At 42.0% G+C, this 18,372-nt stretch overlaps 1 protein-coding gene across 2 annotated transcripts; it reads right to left on the bottom strand.

The window, feature by feature from the left end:
• Nucleotides 1-380: 380 nt before the first annotated feature.
• Nucleotides 381-17,125, bottom strand: LOC139540995 (excitatory amino acid transporter 1-like). Of its 2 annotated transcripts, XM_071345131.1 has the most exons (12): nt 16,826-17,125; nt 16,499-16,604; nt 12,393-12,656; nt 11,985-12,122; nt 11,527-11,734; nt 11,363-11,405; nt 11,078-11,206; nt 10,768-10,952; nt 10,357-10,590; nt 9,978-10,172; nt 4,960-5,094; nt 381-4,399 (listed from the first exon to the last, which is right to left on the bottom strand). In XM_071345131.1, exons 3-12 carry the CDS (start codon nt 12,508-12,510, stop codon nt 4,201-4,203), a joined length of 1,584 nt encoding a protein of 527 aa, XP_071201232.1. In that variant the 5' UTR covers nt 12,511-12,656; nt 16,499-16,604; nt 16,826-17,125; the 3' UTR covers nt 381-4,200. The 2 variants fall into 2 exon arrangements, with proteins under 2 accessions (XP_071201232.1, XP_071201231.1); XM_071345130.1 differs by lacking the exons at nt 16,499-16,604; nt 16,826-17,125 and adding an exon at nt 15,709-16,263.
• Nucleotides 17,126-18,372: the final 1,247 nt, after the last annotated feature.

Raw genomic sequence — 18,372 nt, 5'->3', positions numbered from 1 at the left:
GTTCATTAATTTTGGTAAAGACAGCTTGACACCATATCGCTACCTAGAGGTTTAGACCAACAGTGGGGAGACTTTATTCAATGAGAGGCAGTACTGTAAGTGTGAAGCCAACTGGAATGTAATGCAGGTGTTCAGTCCTGCAGTTTAGACTGGTCGTGAGGAAGAATCCATGGAGACTCAGGGCCAAAAACAGGAGATTCTCCACCAGGGGTAGCCAGACAACAGGAGGATACCACCACCCCCTGGGGAATCTCTCGACCACATTTATTACACTCCAGAGATTCACACAATTGTCAATTCCTGAGACATTTATTTGTTGCAACTTCTATTCTTCCAACAAAATACTGATCATGACACTTCCCAAAAACACATCTCACAAAAACATAAATCAACTATTTAATACATAAAACAAGAGTCACAAATTACAACAATATGCTCTCAACCACAGTCAAGTTTAGTTTTTTTCTTTATGTAACTACATACACAGTAGGCCTACTTACTTTTAAAACCTTTTCCACTTAACATTCAACTTAATTGCTTTCAAATTATGTTTTAGGCATAACATTTTTCCACTTTTTTCAACAGTCAAATAAAAGAGAAAAGCCGTAATCAAATGTACCACTACCACAACTGGCTATAGTGCTTTCATCGATAAAGCACCGGATGTTGAACTGAAATGGCCATGTGAGATTACAGCATCAAGGAAAGGGAATATCCGGTGAGCCTTTTAGTTATGATTCAAGAAATGCATGACGATCCCCCTCATATTCTACAAATGTATATTCAATCCTCGCATTGTCTGAAAAGACTCACAACACTCAAACAAAAAGGGATGGATTCAAGCCCTAAAATATAAACCATAGCAACATTGGGGGAGAAACATATCAAGTAATTCAGTAGGCTATGTAACATCCTTTTGTCCATATTTGTCCATATTTACTACGCACAGAAACCTACAACAGCCCCAATGATATGAACATTCCTATTCAGAGCAAGCATACAGTAATCCTTTCACATACTTCACACTTAAGTGACTAGTACCAAAATATGTTCAGTTAAGAAACACTAGTTAACACTGAAAATACATCTTTGTTATAAATATTGTTTTGAAAAACAACAAAATGTCTAACCCCAATTTAGCTCAATAAGTAACATAGAAATCACCCAAGTATAAAACATGGTTACAGATATCGATACAAACATATACTGTATACATTCACGTTGATTCAATTGAAAGATCAAGCAAACTACAGTACATTACATCATAAATTCAATATTTGTTTTTGAAACTTTAGAAAAAAATGCTTATCAAAGTTGGTAGCATGGATAATACGGTATAAAATTACCTCTTGGTAATGTTTGGGGAAGAAAATAAAATGACTCAAGAGAAAGCATAATGTACACTTGAATGTTAGAGGTAGATTCACATGAAAAAGAATAACCACCAACTAAAATTGGCAAAATATAGAACAATAAACTAAAAATCAAGCCATGCAACAGAACCAGCTAATTGATTGTGAGTATACAAATGAAGATCCCATTTATTCACAAATTCTAAAAAGGCCATTGAATGGAATTTATTTTCTTGTTCATGAAAATCAATCCTATACAGAGTACATAACAACAGTCAAAAGTGGTCTCTACTGTTTTGAACACATAAAATAAGTGAAAACAATATAGCAGCTAGATATCTACGAGAAATGTGATTTCACCTGTCCAGTTCTTTCACATCCGTTTCCTCTAGACCAGGTATTCCCAAACTGGGGATTCCGTCGGGGGTATGCCAAATAAAAATGTGATACACATTTTTTTACATTTTTACAAAAAAAAAAGAAAAATCACATTTTCCAACGGTCCATTTATATTTTCTCGCCTGAGTAGCCTCGTTTCACTGCCCAAAATAAAATTAAACCATCTAGTGTTCAGCAAAATAACAACACGATGTCAAATACAGGTAGCTTACTCAAATAATTAACATCCAATCACATTAACCATTACTCGCGGGAATTCCACTAACGGTCCGTATGTAGCCAAACGTAGCTGCTGTTCATTCCGTTTGTAAGGCCCTTGTCCATAGAGACACACCAGCAGTACTACACCTGCACCTGTCAACGACACAAGTTGTTCTGCTTCCATGAGCACATCCAATGCTAGCACCAGTAATTCTACATTTGTTGTTAGCCCAGCTAGTATGGACACTGACAGTTGTGAATCTGATGCAGCCGAAGAGCTTCTGCCCCAAACAACAGACAGGGATATTGGACCATCAAAGAGGGGCAAATATGATGAGAACTACATTGATTTGAGGTTCACTTATATTGGGAGTAGTGCCTTTCCTCAGCCACGGTGTGTTATATGTGCAAAAAGCAACAGATACCATTAATAAGAAAGGGCTAGAAGCATCTTATATGGTGAGCTACCGAGTGGCTAGGACAGGCAAGCCACATACTATTGTGGAGGACTTAATTCTTCCTGCTGCTGCGGATATGGCTGAGACAATGCTGGGGAAAAAGGACAAAAAAACTATACAGACAATGCCTTCCTCAAACAACACTGTTTCACGACGCACCAGTGACATGGCAGGAGATGTTTTGAAACAATTACTGCTTCGCATACAAATCAGTGAATTCTATGTGTTACAGCTGGCACAGCTCCTGGTATATGTCCGTTACGTTTATGGGGGGTCAATTAAGGAAGACATCCTCTTCTGCAAACCACTGGAAACCAGGACAACAGGAGAGGATATTTTTAAAGTACTGGACAGCTTTGTGACATCAAATGGACTTTGGTGGTCAAGATATGTTGGTATCTGTACTAATGGCGCAAAAGCCATGACAGGGAGACATAGTGGAGTGGTAACGCACGTGCAAGCAGTTGCTCCCGATGCCACTTGGGTAAACTGCAGCATCCACCGAGAGGCTCTTGCTGCCAAGGGTATGCCTGACAGCTTGAAAGACGTTTTGGACACTACAGTGAAAATGGTTAACTTTGTTAAAGCAAGGCCCCTGAACTCTTGTGTATTTTCTGCACTATGCAACGATACGGGGAGCGACCATGTAATGCTTTTACAACATACAGAAGTGCGCTGGTTATCAAGGGGGAAAGTATTGACACGTTTTTTTGAATGGAGAGACGAGCTTAAAGTTTTCTTTACTGACCATAATCTTCACTTGTCTGACCGCTTGCATGATGATGAGTTTCTCACACGACTGGCCTATCTGGGTGATGTTTTTTCTCGCCTGAATGATCGGAATCTAGGATTACAGGGACTCTCCGCAACTATATTCAATGTGCGGGACAAAATTTAGTCTATGATTAAGAAGTTGGAGCTCTTCTCTGTCTGCATTAACAAGGACAACACATAGGTCTTTCCATCATTGTATGATTTTTTGTGTGCAAATGAACTCAAGCTTACGGACAATGTCAAATGTGACATAGCGAAGCACATGAGTGAGTTGGGTGCGCAACTACGTAAGTACTTTCCCGAAACGGATGACACAAACAACTGGATTCGTTATCCCTTTCATGCCCTGCCTCCAGTCCACTTATCGATATCTGAACAAGAGAGCCTCATCGAAATTGCCACAAGCTGTTCTGTGAAAATGTTATTTAATCAGAAGCCACTGCCAGATTTCTGGATTGGGCTGCGCTCAGAGTATCTGCAAATCGCGCTGTTAAGACACTGATGCCCTTTGCAACCACATACCTATGTGAGAGTGGATTCTCGGCCCTCACTAGCATGAAAACGAAATACAGGCACAGACTGTGTGTGAAAAATGATTTAAGACTGAGACTCTCTCCAATACAACCCAACATTGCAGAGTTATGTGCATCCTTTCCAGCACACCCTTCTCATTAACCTGTGGTGAGTAATTCACAATTTTAGATGAACAAATAAATATAAAAAGTTTGGGAACCACTGCTCTAGACAATTGAGATGCATCTCAGATTTGGACTGGAAGGACCAAAACAGTTGATATGAGTTGATATGGTTAACAGTGTCAAAACAATCTCCAGCCACTATCCCTACAGTGTTTGCAGATCTGAAGTTACCCAGATAAGTGTTAGCAATATGGTAATGGCTCCGCCTAGGCATCCAATAGCTTTCCCCATATTGCTTACACCTATCCAGTTCCTCCATATCTACAAACACTGAAGAAGTACAGTAGCGGCTAGTGGATGTTTTCAGACTCGTGACCCCTACATGGGGGTCTCACTGTTGCGATGCTTCACTGAGTCATTTTTCTGGCAGATGAGCTGGTAGGGCTTCTCATTCTCTTCAATCACTGAGTTGCCCACCTCAACATCCTGGCTCTGCAACTCCTGGCGAGACAGGTGCTCCACGATGCCTGCCCCGATAGAGTCCCCCAGCACGTTGGTGGTGGTCCTTAAGCGATCCCTGCACAGGTACACCCACATTATATAGTGCACGCACAAACACACACATTGACTCTGAACTGGTACCCCCTGTATATAGCCCCGCTATTGTTATTTACTGCTGCTCTTTAATTATTTGTTTTTCTTATCTCTTACTTATTTATTTATTTTTCTTAGGTATTTTCTTAAAACGGTATTGTTGGTTAAGGGCTTGTAAGTAAGCATTTCACTGTAAGGTCTACACCTGTTGTATTCGGTGCATGTGACAAATGCAAATTGATTTGATTTGATTTGCACACGCACACACATACATACATACATACATACATACACACACAGGGTCAGGGTCTCAACCCCTGCTCAGCCACACAAAAACACAAGGCAGTCTTTGGGGTAATCCACCCACAAGTAATCAACCCAAAATGTATTCAAATGGTTTCCAACCACAATACAACACCACAGCACAAAATTAGATAGGGCTAGTTGTAAACTTCATTAATTACAATAATCTGATGTGCATAATGCATCAATAACCTGTTCTAGTGGGGTGGCGGCCTCAAAGTGACATTTAGGCAGACTTACAGGAACCAATCCACAGCGATGATCAGCGTTATGTCCTCTGTGGGCAGTCCCACCGATGTCAATACAATTACCATGGTAACCAGACCAGCCTGTGGGATGCCTGCTGCGCCGATGCTGGCAGCTGTTGCTGTGATACTGTGGAGGAGGTGGCGACAGCGCCATTTAATAACAGAGACAAACACACACACACATTGGGGAGTGATATGAATATAGAGAAGTATAAATCAACACTCCACAGTAGAGGTTAACCCTCTTGGTAGTGAAGTCAATAGAAGATAGTCAATAACATGGAGGAGTTCGGCAAAGACCACAAAATCAATCTTATCAAGACCAAGAAAAGTCTTTGTTATTTTCTCTCCTTCAACTAATGTGGACATAAAATTTGCTGATATAGCCTTTACAAGTATTTTACTGTAAGATTAGTTCACATTAACATGACTTAATAGGTCTGATAGTTGAAGGGCAACGGAGGCCTTGCAGGTTGAATCAAGGACTTTTTAACTGACCACCCACAAAGGGTTCTCATGAATAGGGCCCTCTCTGATGAACTGGCACTGAATGCAGGGGCACCCCAGGGGTGTGTCCTTTCACCGTTGTTGTTCTCTATCTACACTAGTGAGATGAAAATCCAAGGAAACAATGTGAGCCTTTTCAAGTATGCGGATGACATGGCTCTGGTGAGACTATTTTTCAAAGATGCTAAATCAGATGGGGACAGCTATTTTAAACAGGCCAACAACTTTCAATAAAGGTGCCGGTCAAGTACCCTCCACATCAGTGTGGACAAGACAAAGGAGCTGATCATCAATGGTAACAACCTTCCAATGTCCCAAACACTCTCTCTGAATGACCAACCAGTGGAGGTGGTTGAGTGTTTCAAATACTTAGGGACACAAATTGATGACAAGCTGAGCTTTACAGAGAATGCAGCGTATTTTTTTTAAAGCAAGCCAACGCCTGTTTTTAATCAGGAAATTGAAAGGGGTTTGGGGTCAGCCAGGTTGTGGAGAGGGTGTACAGCAATCTGGTGGAGAGCTTCTTCACGTTCAATATGACGTTCAGTCTGGTATGGCAATACGTTCAGTCTGGTATGGTAATACGTTCAGTCTGGTATGGCAATACGTTCAGTCTGGTATGGTAATACGTTCAGTCTGGTATGGTAATACGTTCAGTCTGGTATGGTAATACGTTCAGTCTGGTATGGTAATACGTTCAGTCTGGTATGGCAATACGTTCAGTCTGGTATGGCAATACGTTCAGTCTGGTATGGTAATACGTTCAGTCTGGTATGGCAATACGTTCAGTCTGGTATGGCAATACGTTCAGTCTGGTATGGCAATACGTTCAGTCTGGTATGGTAATACGTTCAGTCTGGTATGGTAATACGTTCAGTCTGGTATGGTAATACGTTCAGTCTGGTATGGCAATACGTTCAGTCTGGTATGGCAATATGTTCAGTCTGGTATGGTAATACGTTCAGTCTGGTATGGTAATACGTTCAGTCTGGTATGGTAATACGTTCAGTCTGGTATGGTAATACGTTCAGTCTGGTATGGTAATACGTTCAGTCTGGTATGGTAATACGTTCAGTCTGGTATGGTAATACGTTCAGTCTGGTATGGTAATACGTTCAGTCTGGTATGGTAATACGTTCAGTCTGGTATGGTAATACGTTCAGTCTGGTATGGTAATACGTTCAGTCTGGTATGGTAATACGTTCAGTCTGGTATGGCAATACGTTCAGTCTGGTATGGTAATACGTTCAGTCTGGTATGGTAATACGTTCAGTCTGGTATGGCAATACGTTCAGTCTGGTATGGCAATACGTTCAGTCTGGTATGGTAATACGTTCAGTCTGGTATGGTAATACGTTCAGTCTGGTATGGTAATACGTTCAGTCTGGTATGGTAATACGTTCAGTCTGGTATGGTAATACGTTCAGTCTGGTATGGCAATACGTTCAGTCTGGTATGGTAATACGTTCAGTCTGGTATGGTAATACGTTCAGTCTGGTATGGTAATACGTTCAGTCTGGTATGGTAATACGTTCAGTCTGGTATGGCAATACGTTCAGTCTGGTATGGCAATACGTTCAGTCTGGTATGGTAATACGTTCAGTCTGGTATGGTAATACGTTCAGTCTGGTATGGCAATACGTTCAGTCTGGTATGGCAATACGTTCAGTCTGGTATGGTAATACGTTCAGTCTGGTATGGTAATACGTTCAGTCTGGTATGGCAATACGTTCAGTCTGGTATGGTAATACGTTCAGTCTGGTATGGTAATACGTTCAGTCTGGTATGGTAATACGTTCAGTCTGGTATGGTAATACGTTCAGTCTGGTATGGCAATACGTTCAGTCTGGTATGGCAATACGTTCAGTCTGGTATGGCAATACGTTCAGTCTGGTATGGTAATACGTTCAGTCTGGTATGGCAATACGTTCAGTCTGGTATGGTAATACGTTCAGTCTGGTATGGCAATACGTTCAGTCTGGTATGGCAATACGTTCAGTCTGGTATGGTAATACGTTCAGTCTGGTATGGCAATACGTTCAGTCTGGTATGGTAATACGTTCAGTCTGGTATGGCAATACGTTCAGTCTGGTATGGTAATACGTTCAGTCTGGTATGGTAATACGTTCAGTCTGGTATGGTAATACGTTCAGTCTGGTATGGTAATACGTTCAGTCTGGTATGGCAATACGTTCAGTCTGGTATGGTAATACGTTCAGTCTGGTATGGTAATACGTTCAGTCTGGTATGGTAATACGTTCAGTCTGGTATGGTAATACGTTCAGTCTGGTATGGTAATACGTTCAGTCTGGTATGGTAATACGTTCAGTCTGGTATGGTAATACGTTCAGTCTGGTATGGTAATCTGAGCGTGAGGAGCAAAAGCAAACTGACCAGAATAGTAAACACAGCCAGCAAAGTAACTGGTCAACCACAGGCACATTTGAGCAGTCTGTCCACAAGGCAACCAAAAGGAAGCCACTGGCTGTCGTTGGCAACACCTCCCACCCTCTACACCCTCAGTTTGAGAGGCTTCCCTCTGGCCGGCGCTTCAGAAGGCCCATAGCCAAGAACAATGTGTTTAAACATTAATTAGTTGATTGTGCTGTTGGACTACTAAATGCAACATAAATTGTATCGGTATATACACGTATCCATTTATCTATTTAACAGTGCAGTTGGGGCAGCGGTCAGTTGTGAGTGAATCTATCAATGTCCTCTATGTTACCAGTGTATGCAGTATGATGGACTGACTGGTTTAAATGTGTGTGATGTGAGAATGTACAGTTGAAGTCGGAAGTTTACATACACCTTAGCCAAATACATTTAAACTCAGTTTTTCACAATTCCTGACATTTAATCCTAGTAAGAATTCCCTGTCTTAGGTCAGTTAGGATCACCACTTAATTTTAAGAATGTGAAATGTCTGATTAATAGTAGAGAGAATTATTTATTTCAGATGTTGTTTCTTTCATCACACTCCCAGTAGGTCAGAAGTTTACATACACTCAATTAGTACTTGGTAGCATTGCCTTAAAATTGTTTAACTATGGGTCAAATGTTCCACACAATAAGCTTCCACACAATAAGTAGAGGTGAATTTTGGCCCATTACTCCTGACAGAGCTGGTGTAACTGAGTCAGGTCTTTCAGATTGAGTTCAGGGCTTTGTGATGGCCACTCCAATACCTTGACTTTTTTGTCCTTAAGCCATTTTGCCACAACTTTGGAAGTATGCTTGGGGTCATTGTCCATTTGGAAGACCAATTTGTGACCAAGCTTTAACTTCCTGACTGATGTCTTGAGATGTTGCTTCAATATATCCACATAATTGTCCCTCCTCATGATGCCATCTATTTTGTGAAGTGCACCAGTCCCTCCTGCAGAAAAGCACCCCCACAACATGATGCTGCCACCCCCGTGCTTCACGGTTGGGATGGTGTTCTTCGGCTTGCAAGCCTCCCCCTTTTTCCTCCAAACATAATGATGGTCATTATGGCCAAACAGTTCTATTTTTGTTTTATCAGACCAGAGGACATTTCTCTAAAAAGTACAATCTTTGTCCCCATGTGCAGTTGCAAACCATGGTCTTGCTTTTTTATGGCGGTTTTGGAGCAGTGGCTTCTTCCTTGCTGAGCGGCCTTTCAGGTTATGTCGATATAGGTCCTGTTTACTGTAGTTATTGATACTTTTGTACCTGTTTCCTCCAGCATCTTCACAAGGTCCTTTGCTGTTGTTCTGGGATTGATTTGCACTTTTCGCACCAAAGTACGTTCATCTCTAGGAGACAGAACGCGTCTCCTTCCTGAGCGGTATGACGGCTATGTGATCCCATGGTGTTTATACTTGCGTACTATTGTTTGTACAGATGAATGTGGTACCTTCATGCGTTTGGAAATTGCTCCCAAAGATGAACCAGACTTGTGGAGGTCTACAATTTCTTTTCTGAGGTCTTGGCTGATTTCTTTTGATTTTCCAATGATGTCAAGCAAAGAGGTACCCGAGTTTGAAGGTAGGCCTTGAAATACATCCACAGGTACACCTCCAATTGACTCAAATTATGTCAATTAGCCTATCAGAAGCTTCTAAAGCCATGACATACTTTTCTGGACTTTTCCAAGCTGTTTAAAGGTAGTCAACTTAGTGTATGTAAACTTCTGAACCACTGGAATTGTGATAGAGTGAAATATAAGTTAAATAATCTGTCTGTAAACAATTGTTGGAAAAATGACTTGTGTCATGCACAAAGTAGATGTCGTAACCGACTTGCCAAAACTATAGTTGTTAAACAAGAAATTTGTGGAGTGGTTGAAAAACAAGTTTTAATGACTCCAACCAAAGTGTATGTAAACTTCCGACTTAAACTGTATGTGTGTGTGTGTGATCCTTTTAATGTAAAGTGATGCCAAAGATAAATGTCCATCTGGATGGACAATACAGTTTTATTCTATTCTATAGCACATTGATAGCATTGTGCCTTATCAGATCGTGTCTTTAGACTGACCTGATGGTGAGGATCTGGCCAAAGTTGAGTTCCATGTCGTTGACTTGGGCGATGAAGATGGCTGCCACGGCTTCGTAGAGGGCAGTGCCATCCATGTTGATGGTGGCACCCACGGGCAGGATGAAGCGTGTCACTCTCTTGTCCACACGGTTGTTCTCCTCCAGACAGCGGAAGGTGATGGGCAGGGTGGCAGAGCTATGGCAGGAGTGGTAGATAATGGAAGACCTTGTGAGATCATAATAGTCCGAACAACAACTAGAGGATGTCCCCAGGGAAATGAATTAGCCTGACCCTGAATCAGTTCATGAGTTCATACATCCACCTAGAGGAATTGCAAAATCAGTTTATGTACCCACCCTGAATCAGTTCATACACCCACCTAGAGGATGTTCCCAGTGCTGTGATGAGGGCCTGCAGAAGGCCAGCCATGAAAGTGTAGGGGTTCTTCCTGGTGACCAGGAAGTAGAGCAGGGGCAGGACAAACAAGCCGTGGATGAGCAGACCCACGATGACAGACACCGTGTACATCCCCAGCTGACCTCCCACCTCGGCCAGATTCTTCATCTCCACGATCTTAGCTGCTATGAGGAACAGGATGCCAACTGGAGCATACCTGACAGAGAGAGGGAGGAGGAGAGAGAAAGACAGAGATAGTTTACACTCTCACCTATTACAACAATTCCACCAAAAGCAACTGTTTCGAGAGATATACCGTATGTGAGAAGTAATGGTAGGGGCACGTTAGAGTTCATTAGCATGTTACTTTGTGAACACTAATCTGACTACTGACCAGATGATGATGGCCACCAGGCGCATGATGGCTTCGTTGAGGCAGTCGAAAAAGTCCCTGAGGGCCTGTCCTTGCTGCTTCATGCTGCCGATGACCAGGCCGAAGCACATGGAGAACACCACCAGACCCAGGGCGTTCACCCCGTTAGAGGAACCAGACACGGGGATCATCTCTACCACTGTCTCCTGGAGCAGGAGGAGAACAGCCATCCATATAATATTTACATTTTTCCAAAGTAACAGTAGCTCTTTTCTCCCCCAAAGGACTTTGGGGTAAGTCACCCCATTCACCACTAATATGTATCACCCACCTGGATGGTCTGCAGCACTCTGCTCATGTTAACAGCCAAGGCAGCCTCTGTAGCGTTGAGGGAGTCAGTCAGACTGAGGGCAACAGTCACGTTCTTCGTGTGGATGGTCTTCTTGTATACCGTTTTGTACTGATATATAACACATATTTTGTTGTAAAAAAAAATCTCCCGTAGCAGTGTAAAGTATCAGTCCTCAAAAATATACTGTAATGGTGAGTGAACATTTTAACTCAGTGTATTGGGAATCGGCAACATGATCAATCATGTTGAAGTGAATTCCCTTACCTGCTTGAAACAGGCTTCCACCAAATTAGGAGGGAACATGTTCCTGAAAGATAAACAATGGTAAAGTTTTTTTCCTTCAGCATCTATCACAGTGAATAAAGGCCAATAAATGATTCATACCGCATATTGACACCGTAATTTAGATCATACAGTAGTTTACTCACCTGATGAGATCCAGGAAGGCGTCAGCTGCTTGTACCGGCTCTATGGTACCGCTAGAGGCCACTGGGCTGTCCCTATGGCCTTTCCCTGGTTTGATGACGATCACAATGACTATGCCTATGAAGACAGCGATGAGGGTGGTCACCATGTAATAACCCACAGCCCGCATTCCCATCTTCCCAGACGCTTTGCTGTCCAGAGAGGAAATACCTGCAAGACAAGACAAAGTTCATTCCTTTCTCATGAACACTCTAGGTACTTCCACTGTACCAACTCACTTTGAAACTCAACATTGCAAGAAGTAGTATTAGGGTGAAGAACAGTAGCTTAGTATGGAAAATAGTAGCTTGCAGGAGGGGTGAGCGATCACCATAATATGACAATCATTTTGAGTTTGAGAAAAGCAATACATACATGCAAATAATGACGCTAATAAAGCAGAACTCCTGTGACCAGCTACCTGTGACCAGGCTGGAGACGATGAGAGGCAGAACCAGCATCTGCAGCATCCTCATCAGCAGCTCTCCAGGGAAGGCAAAGTACTTGATCTCCCTGAGGGTCAGGTTGTGGGGCCGCAGGGCGAAACCCAGCATGACACCTGGACACACACACAGGGGACATGATTTCAAGGCTGGTGCGTTGATGAAGAATACTGTATTTCAAGTCATCTCGACACAGACTTCTTTACCTAGGGCTACAGCTCATATACCTGTGTAATTATAATAATACTGCAGTTATTATTGTTTTTTAAATTAAAATTGTATTAACTATCAACAAACTACCCATAACCTTAGCCTTAACCCTTAACCCCACCTTAAGCTTTGCCCTAAACCTAGAAAGACAGTAAGCGAGTATCTCGTCTACTTGCCCAGAGCCACTGCTGAGATGGTGAGGAGGACAAAGAGGTTGCGTCTCAGGAAGCCCTTGACGCTCTCCTTAGTGATGGTGCTCATCCTGTCCTTGGTGCTGGCCGCTCTCTTCTGCATGGCCCTATGAAGCCGCCGCCAGAGGCCTCGATTGGGGAGGGGGGGCTTGTCAGCGTCCTCGTTCAGGAAAAGGCTGCCAGTGTTGGGGGGCTTCTCATTCACAATCAGCTCCAGCACCTGGTCCAGGAGGCAGGTTTCGTGGGAAACTGGAGGAGAGAAAAAGCCCCGCCTTATCTCAGCTCATTGGTCACCATAGCAACACCCAGGTGTAGCACGCGCTCCAGCAGGTACATTGCACTGGTCATCCCCAAAGCCAACACTTCCTTTGGCCGCCTTTCATTCCAGTTCTCTACTGCCAATGACTGGAACGAATTGCTTTAAGAATCAGCTGTCTGAGCAGCTTACCGATCACTGTACCTGCACACAGCCAATCTGTAAATAGCACACCCGACTACCTCATCCCCATATTATTACTTACCCTCTTGCTCTTTTGCACCCCAGTATCTCTACTTGCACATAATCATCTGCACATCTATCACTCCAGTATTAATGATAAATTGTAATTATTTTCGCCTCTAGGGCCTATTTATTGCCTACCTCATTACTCTTCTACATCTGCACACACTGTACATAGATTTTTCTATTTTTCTTTTGTGTTATTGACTGTACGTTTGTTTATGTGTAACTCTGTGTTGTTGTTTTTGTCGCACTGCTTTGCTTTATCTTGGCCAGGTCGCAGTTGTAAATGAGAACTTGTCTCAAATTGTAAGGGGTGCGTAATCGGTGACAGGGAAGTCAGACGCAGGATAGCAGAACTTGGTAATAGCCGGAGCAGTTTAATAGCAAAACCCACGGCATAAAAATAACAAGCATAAAAATAACAAGAATAATTGGGTACAAAACCCGTCGCGCACCAAACAACACGTGCACAAGCACACAAAGACATGGGGGGAACAGAGGGTTAAATACACAACAAATGATTGAGGGAATTGGAACCAGGTGTGAGGAAAAACAAGACAAAACACATGGAAAATGAAAAGTGGATCGATGATGGCTAGAAGACCGGCGACGCCGAGCGCCGCCCGAACAAGGAGAGGACCCGACTTCGGTGGAAGTCGTGACACAAATGGCCTAGCTCGTTAAATAAAGGTGAAATAAAATAAAAAATAAAAAGAGAAGATGGAGACTATAATCATTATGTTATAATGCAGTGAATAAACAGTGTGCATGAAGTGCACAGGAGCTCTTGATAGAGGAGTTGGTTGGAAATATTGATCAATTAAGCACTCAAGAACCTGATGGTCATTGCTAATATTTAAAAAGTGATGGATGAGCTTTGATGAAATGCATGACAAATATATACAGTGCAGGATCACAGCTCTGCTGTTACGTCCGTTAAGAACATTTTTGGGGGCTGACCCGGGTTTCCGTCATGTCCTCTCCTCCTGACCACGCTGCTTGGTCTGTTTGTGGTGGGATCTTCTGTTACGTCCGTTGTTGGAAGGAGACCAAGGTGCAGCGTGGTAGGCGAACATCTTACTTTTATTTAAAATGAACACCAAAACCAACACAATACAAAACGAACGTAAAGTTCTGCAGGCTATACAGCAACTAGGGCTGATGCCCTTCCAGATCTTTCTCTGAATGGCCTTTATATCTCTACAGCTTCCCCCAAGGATCAACACTAACTAGAGGTGACCAGTGGCAACATGGTCCACAGGAAATGTCCTCCTATTCTGTCTTACTGCCCATTGATCCTCTTTGTTCATTGTTTTGCTCTGCTCTGTCTATAAATGTTCACAATGCAATCCATCCATCCATCCATCCATCCATCGTGGAGAGGACTGTTGAATGACCCTTGCTCCATATCTATCATTTAGCTTGGTGTCAGTAGCATAATACTTCCCGCACTGTAGAAAACAGTGTCTCTGTTTTAACGAATCAGCGGATCAAGTCATCCGGGCGGCAGGTAGCCTAGTTGGTTAGAGTGTTGGACTAGTAACCGAAAGGTTGCAAGATCGAAATCCCTGAGCTGACAGGGGACCCTGAACAAGGCAGTTAACCCACTGTTCCTAGGCGTCATTGAAAATAAGAATTTGTTCTTAACTGACTTGCCTAGTTAAATAAAGGTAAAATAAAAAACAAAAAAATCCATTGTGATACTTACCTTGATTGAAATGTACTAACACTGTTTTACAATGAATCATAAAGCCACAAATAACAGTGAATGGGGTTCTATTCAGTCTCACATAGTAGGCTTAATTGATGTGGGCATTGTGTGCTTCAATAAGTGGATAAAATGACGGAATTCTCCATGCAGTTATTATTCAAATGGATGGCCACTTGTGAATCCTTTCACAAATCTATTCATTAGAAACAGAAAAGCATTATTGTGCTGCATATACAGTGTGCAAGCTATGTCAATGAATGCCCTCCAGAAGAATGAAATGGGCCAGGTCAAAATCATATCATATACGTAACTGATCCCAGGAAATGTACCTATTACGTGCCTTAATAATCGACCTTTACTCCCAAAGGGGTGAATTCAGGCAGCATACAGGCATTACTGTACACTCAATGAAGATCCAACCACATTGGCAGCTCTGTAGTCAACATTATATTTCTATTGGCAAAGTTCTTTATGTTTCTTTATGCGTGTCCTCCCTGGCAAGCTGGCAGGCTGGCAAGCGTTGCCAGTCCTGGTTCAGACGCTCAGCAGTATGGTATTAAAGTTGCATACATTTCTGACTAGATGAGTCGTACAGGTAACCTACATTGGCCTGGTCCCAGATCTGTCTGAGATATAGCCAACTCCTCTGGGAAGAATTGTCATGCCATGTATGGAGAAGTTGGGTAAAAAACACATTCAGATCTGGGACTAGGCTAGCATAGACATGACCCCATTTTGTTAGAGGAGATAGTATTTCACGCCTAACAAGAAAGCCTTGAGCCTCTTCCAACTATCCTGCAAAAATATGCAGGAACACAGAGTACTAAAAGTCATTTTACAGTATAATTCTAACATCTTACCGACAGAAACAAATCAAAGCTTTTCTAAGCAAGTTTTGGAAACAAAGAAGCAAAATCACTGTGGGAGATCAAACAGCTCAGTTTCTCAGAGACACAAAGTTTTTGCAGAAAATATAATCTGGTCCCTTTTAGCTACACAACTTAATCTCCCACTTGTGGACCCTTTTTCCAAGCGGACTCTATCTGCCTTACCTTTAGCATACTCTTTAAGCGTTATAGCATACTCACCACTCATGGTTTAGTTTAGGGATTCTCTTCGAACAGTCCAAAGCCAAGATAAAACTGATAACATGTACTGTCCAGAGACTCAGGGCCAGAGTGACTGGAGGTGACACTTCACTAATCTGAAGTAGTCAGACATGAAAAGGTCTGTCATCTCGTCTGATCTGACCTTCACATGCCTGCTCTGCCCTCCCTTTCTAGCAAGCAAGCACGCAAGCACGCACGCACGCACGCACGCACGCACGCACTCACACACACACACACACACAGCAGAACACCACTACAAAGCCCTGGAACAACAGCAGGTACAGTTTAACCGCAACCTACCGTACCCCTTTCCCACTGTCCTAGCCAACATTAGTATCCCCGGCAGTCTCAGGGCTGGAAATAGCAATACATAATACATAACAAAGCAAACTCATTTTTTAAAATTTGGTCCTCCACATATTTGTTAATTCATATAAATACTATTTTTGTTGGTGCACATTGCATCAACACCACTGACACTACTCTACCATGGGCGTGGTGATAACCCAGCAGAGCAGAATCCTTACAACTAGCCGTAATCCTAATAAATGGTTAACAGACATACTGACTGAGCATCAGCAAGTGAGTTGTCAGTGTCAGCTGTGGGAGCTCTTTTTTTTCCCTTTTCAATGCTGGAGGAAATTCGCTGTTGTCGTTGTCTTTTCTTCTCCAAACACTGACTGACAACAAATCTGGACAATTAATAAGTTATCATTTAAATGTATATCCTATTTAATCACTGTTAATAAAATAGCAAAGAGAAAGATACCCTGTTTCTGATGCTTCCTTTCTTGTCTTCACGGATTAAGATGGTCTACAGTCATGGAGAGCTTCTCTGGTCCAGGTGGAACGTCTTCAACTGATGGTTCTTCACTCTAGGTCATAATCGTACAAATGTAGCGTTTAAATTGCAATATTAGTACTTGATAATCAGCTTTCATAGTTGGTACCACTTATAGGAGCCATGAAATCATGTAGTTATGAACCGAGAAGGAATTAATTGAAACCGGTGAAATACATGTTTTGCATATGATAATTAACCATTCATTTAAAATGAATACAACCCAAAAAAGTAGGCCCTGTTATATTTTCATACCTTATCTCAAGACGGTCCTCACACGGTATGGTTCATTCTTTCCTTGCCTGCTTTCCACTCACATAAAGTACAGTAGCACACACTCACACACATCTACAGTTAATTTTAATTTACTACATGAGCGTACGCGCTTTTTCTCCAGCCCTCTGGCGCGATAGAAAAACGCCTTGACATCGAGCAGAGGTCTGCGTGGGAGGAAAGAGGTTAAGAGTTTTTCTGGCGCGAAGAAAAGACACCTGCTGCCCATCCGAATCGGCAGAGCTCAAATACAGGAGCAGAGTCCCAATGCGGGTGGTATAGTGGTTATTGCAATAATAATAACATAGATAATTTGCTCTCTACTGGCCACAGTAATTGCTCAACCAATTAAAAGTGTAATCCATTTGCTGTCATTATAGGGATGACTGTGAGGTTGACGATATTTTTGTTCTTCAGAAAACACATTTTAATATATATATATATATATATTTTTTACATCTCATTGAATGTTGTGAACTTGGGAGAGAGAGGGGTGAAAAGGTATATACACTCTGCTCTTATTTCCATGACAACCTGCCTTCCTGCAATTGCTCAGGGTCTGATTTTAGCAGCTCAAGGAAACCTTATGTGTAACATTCAACTCCTGACTACCCACACTCCCACCCACACATTGTTTTAGGCCCTCTGCGTACACAAGCATTGCCTCAATGCGGATGTTCTAAAACTTTTTCAGAGGGCTTCAAATAACTCCTTGATCAGAATCCATTGGCTCCTCATCATCATGTTATTGACATTATAGTATTTTCACTGAAATATCACCATTAAATTCTCCAAAGTAGTAAAATAATGTTAAGTATTGGAGCTGTAATGTGGGTGAGGTCATGCGCTAGTATATGTTTATCAATAGAAAAAGGTGTATACCCTTGAGACATTCAATCATGTGAGTCTTACCATTGTTTCTTCAAACTCAGATATTGTCCTCTTATAGATGTGAATTAGACTGATTTTTATTGTTGACAAAAACAACAACAGTGATCAACTGTGGTTTTTAAGGACAAACAGGAAGTGCATTGGACATATTTGTTGTACTGTGAGAATTTGACATTTCTAGAAAAACTGTCCCAGGGGGCCTTTACATAAGTCAGATGGAGACGTGAATACCATCCATCTCAAAATAGTATGCAATGTTTAGCCTAGACAAAGTTCAAGCCAAAAGAGTTCTTAATGGCTCAATAGGCCATTTTTCTCTTACTTTTTACAAACAAGTAGGCTATGGTCTATCCTCAATTTAGTGTTTAATTAGAATTAAATGTGTGTCTCCTAGTTCTGACCAAGTATGAGCAAGGCTCTTTCTCTAGTTTTTTTCCCATTCAAATTGTGAAGGCTCCCACTGGGCAAAAACTGGTTGAATCAACGTTGTTTCCACGTCATTTCAACCAAAAAACACAATGTGATGACGTTGAAGCTACTTGGAAAACTGATTGGATTTGCAAAAAGTAATCAACATAAGGGCATTTCATGTTTTTTGAACCCAACTTTTAACCTAAAACCAATGACAGAGTGAAATG

Source organism: Salvelinus alpinus, chromosome 16, assembly GCF_045679555.1.
Source record: "Salvelinus alpinus chromosome 16, SLU_Salpinus.1, whole genome shotgun sequence".
NCBI lineage: Eukaryota > Metazoa > Chordata > Actinopteri > Salmoniformes > Salmonidae > Salvelinus > Salvelinus alpinus.
This window is presented reverse-complemented; position numbering and strand designations above follow the sequence as displayed.

Bases quoted from the DNA above. Each gene is read 5' to 3' on its own strand.
- LOC139540995 (XM_071345130.1), bottom strand. The intron at 10,953-11,077 runs GTGGGTGATACA...CTCCTGCTCCAG, and splicing joins GAGTGCTGCAGACCATCCAG to GAGACAGTGGTAGAGATGAT. The intron at 10,591-10,767 runs GTCAGTAGTCAG...TCTCTCTGTCAG, and splicing joins CTGGTGGCCATCATCATCTG to GTATGCTCCAGTTGGCATCC.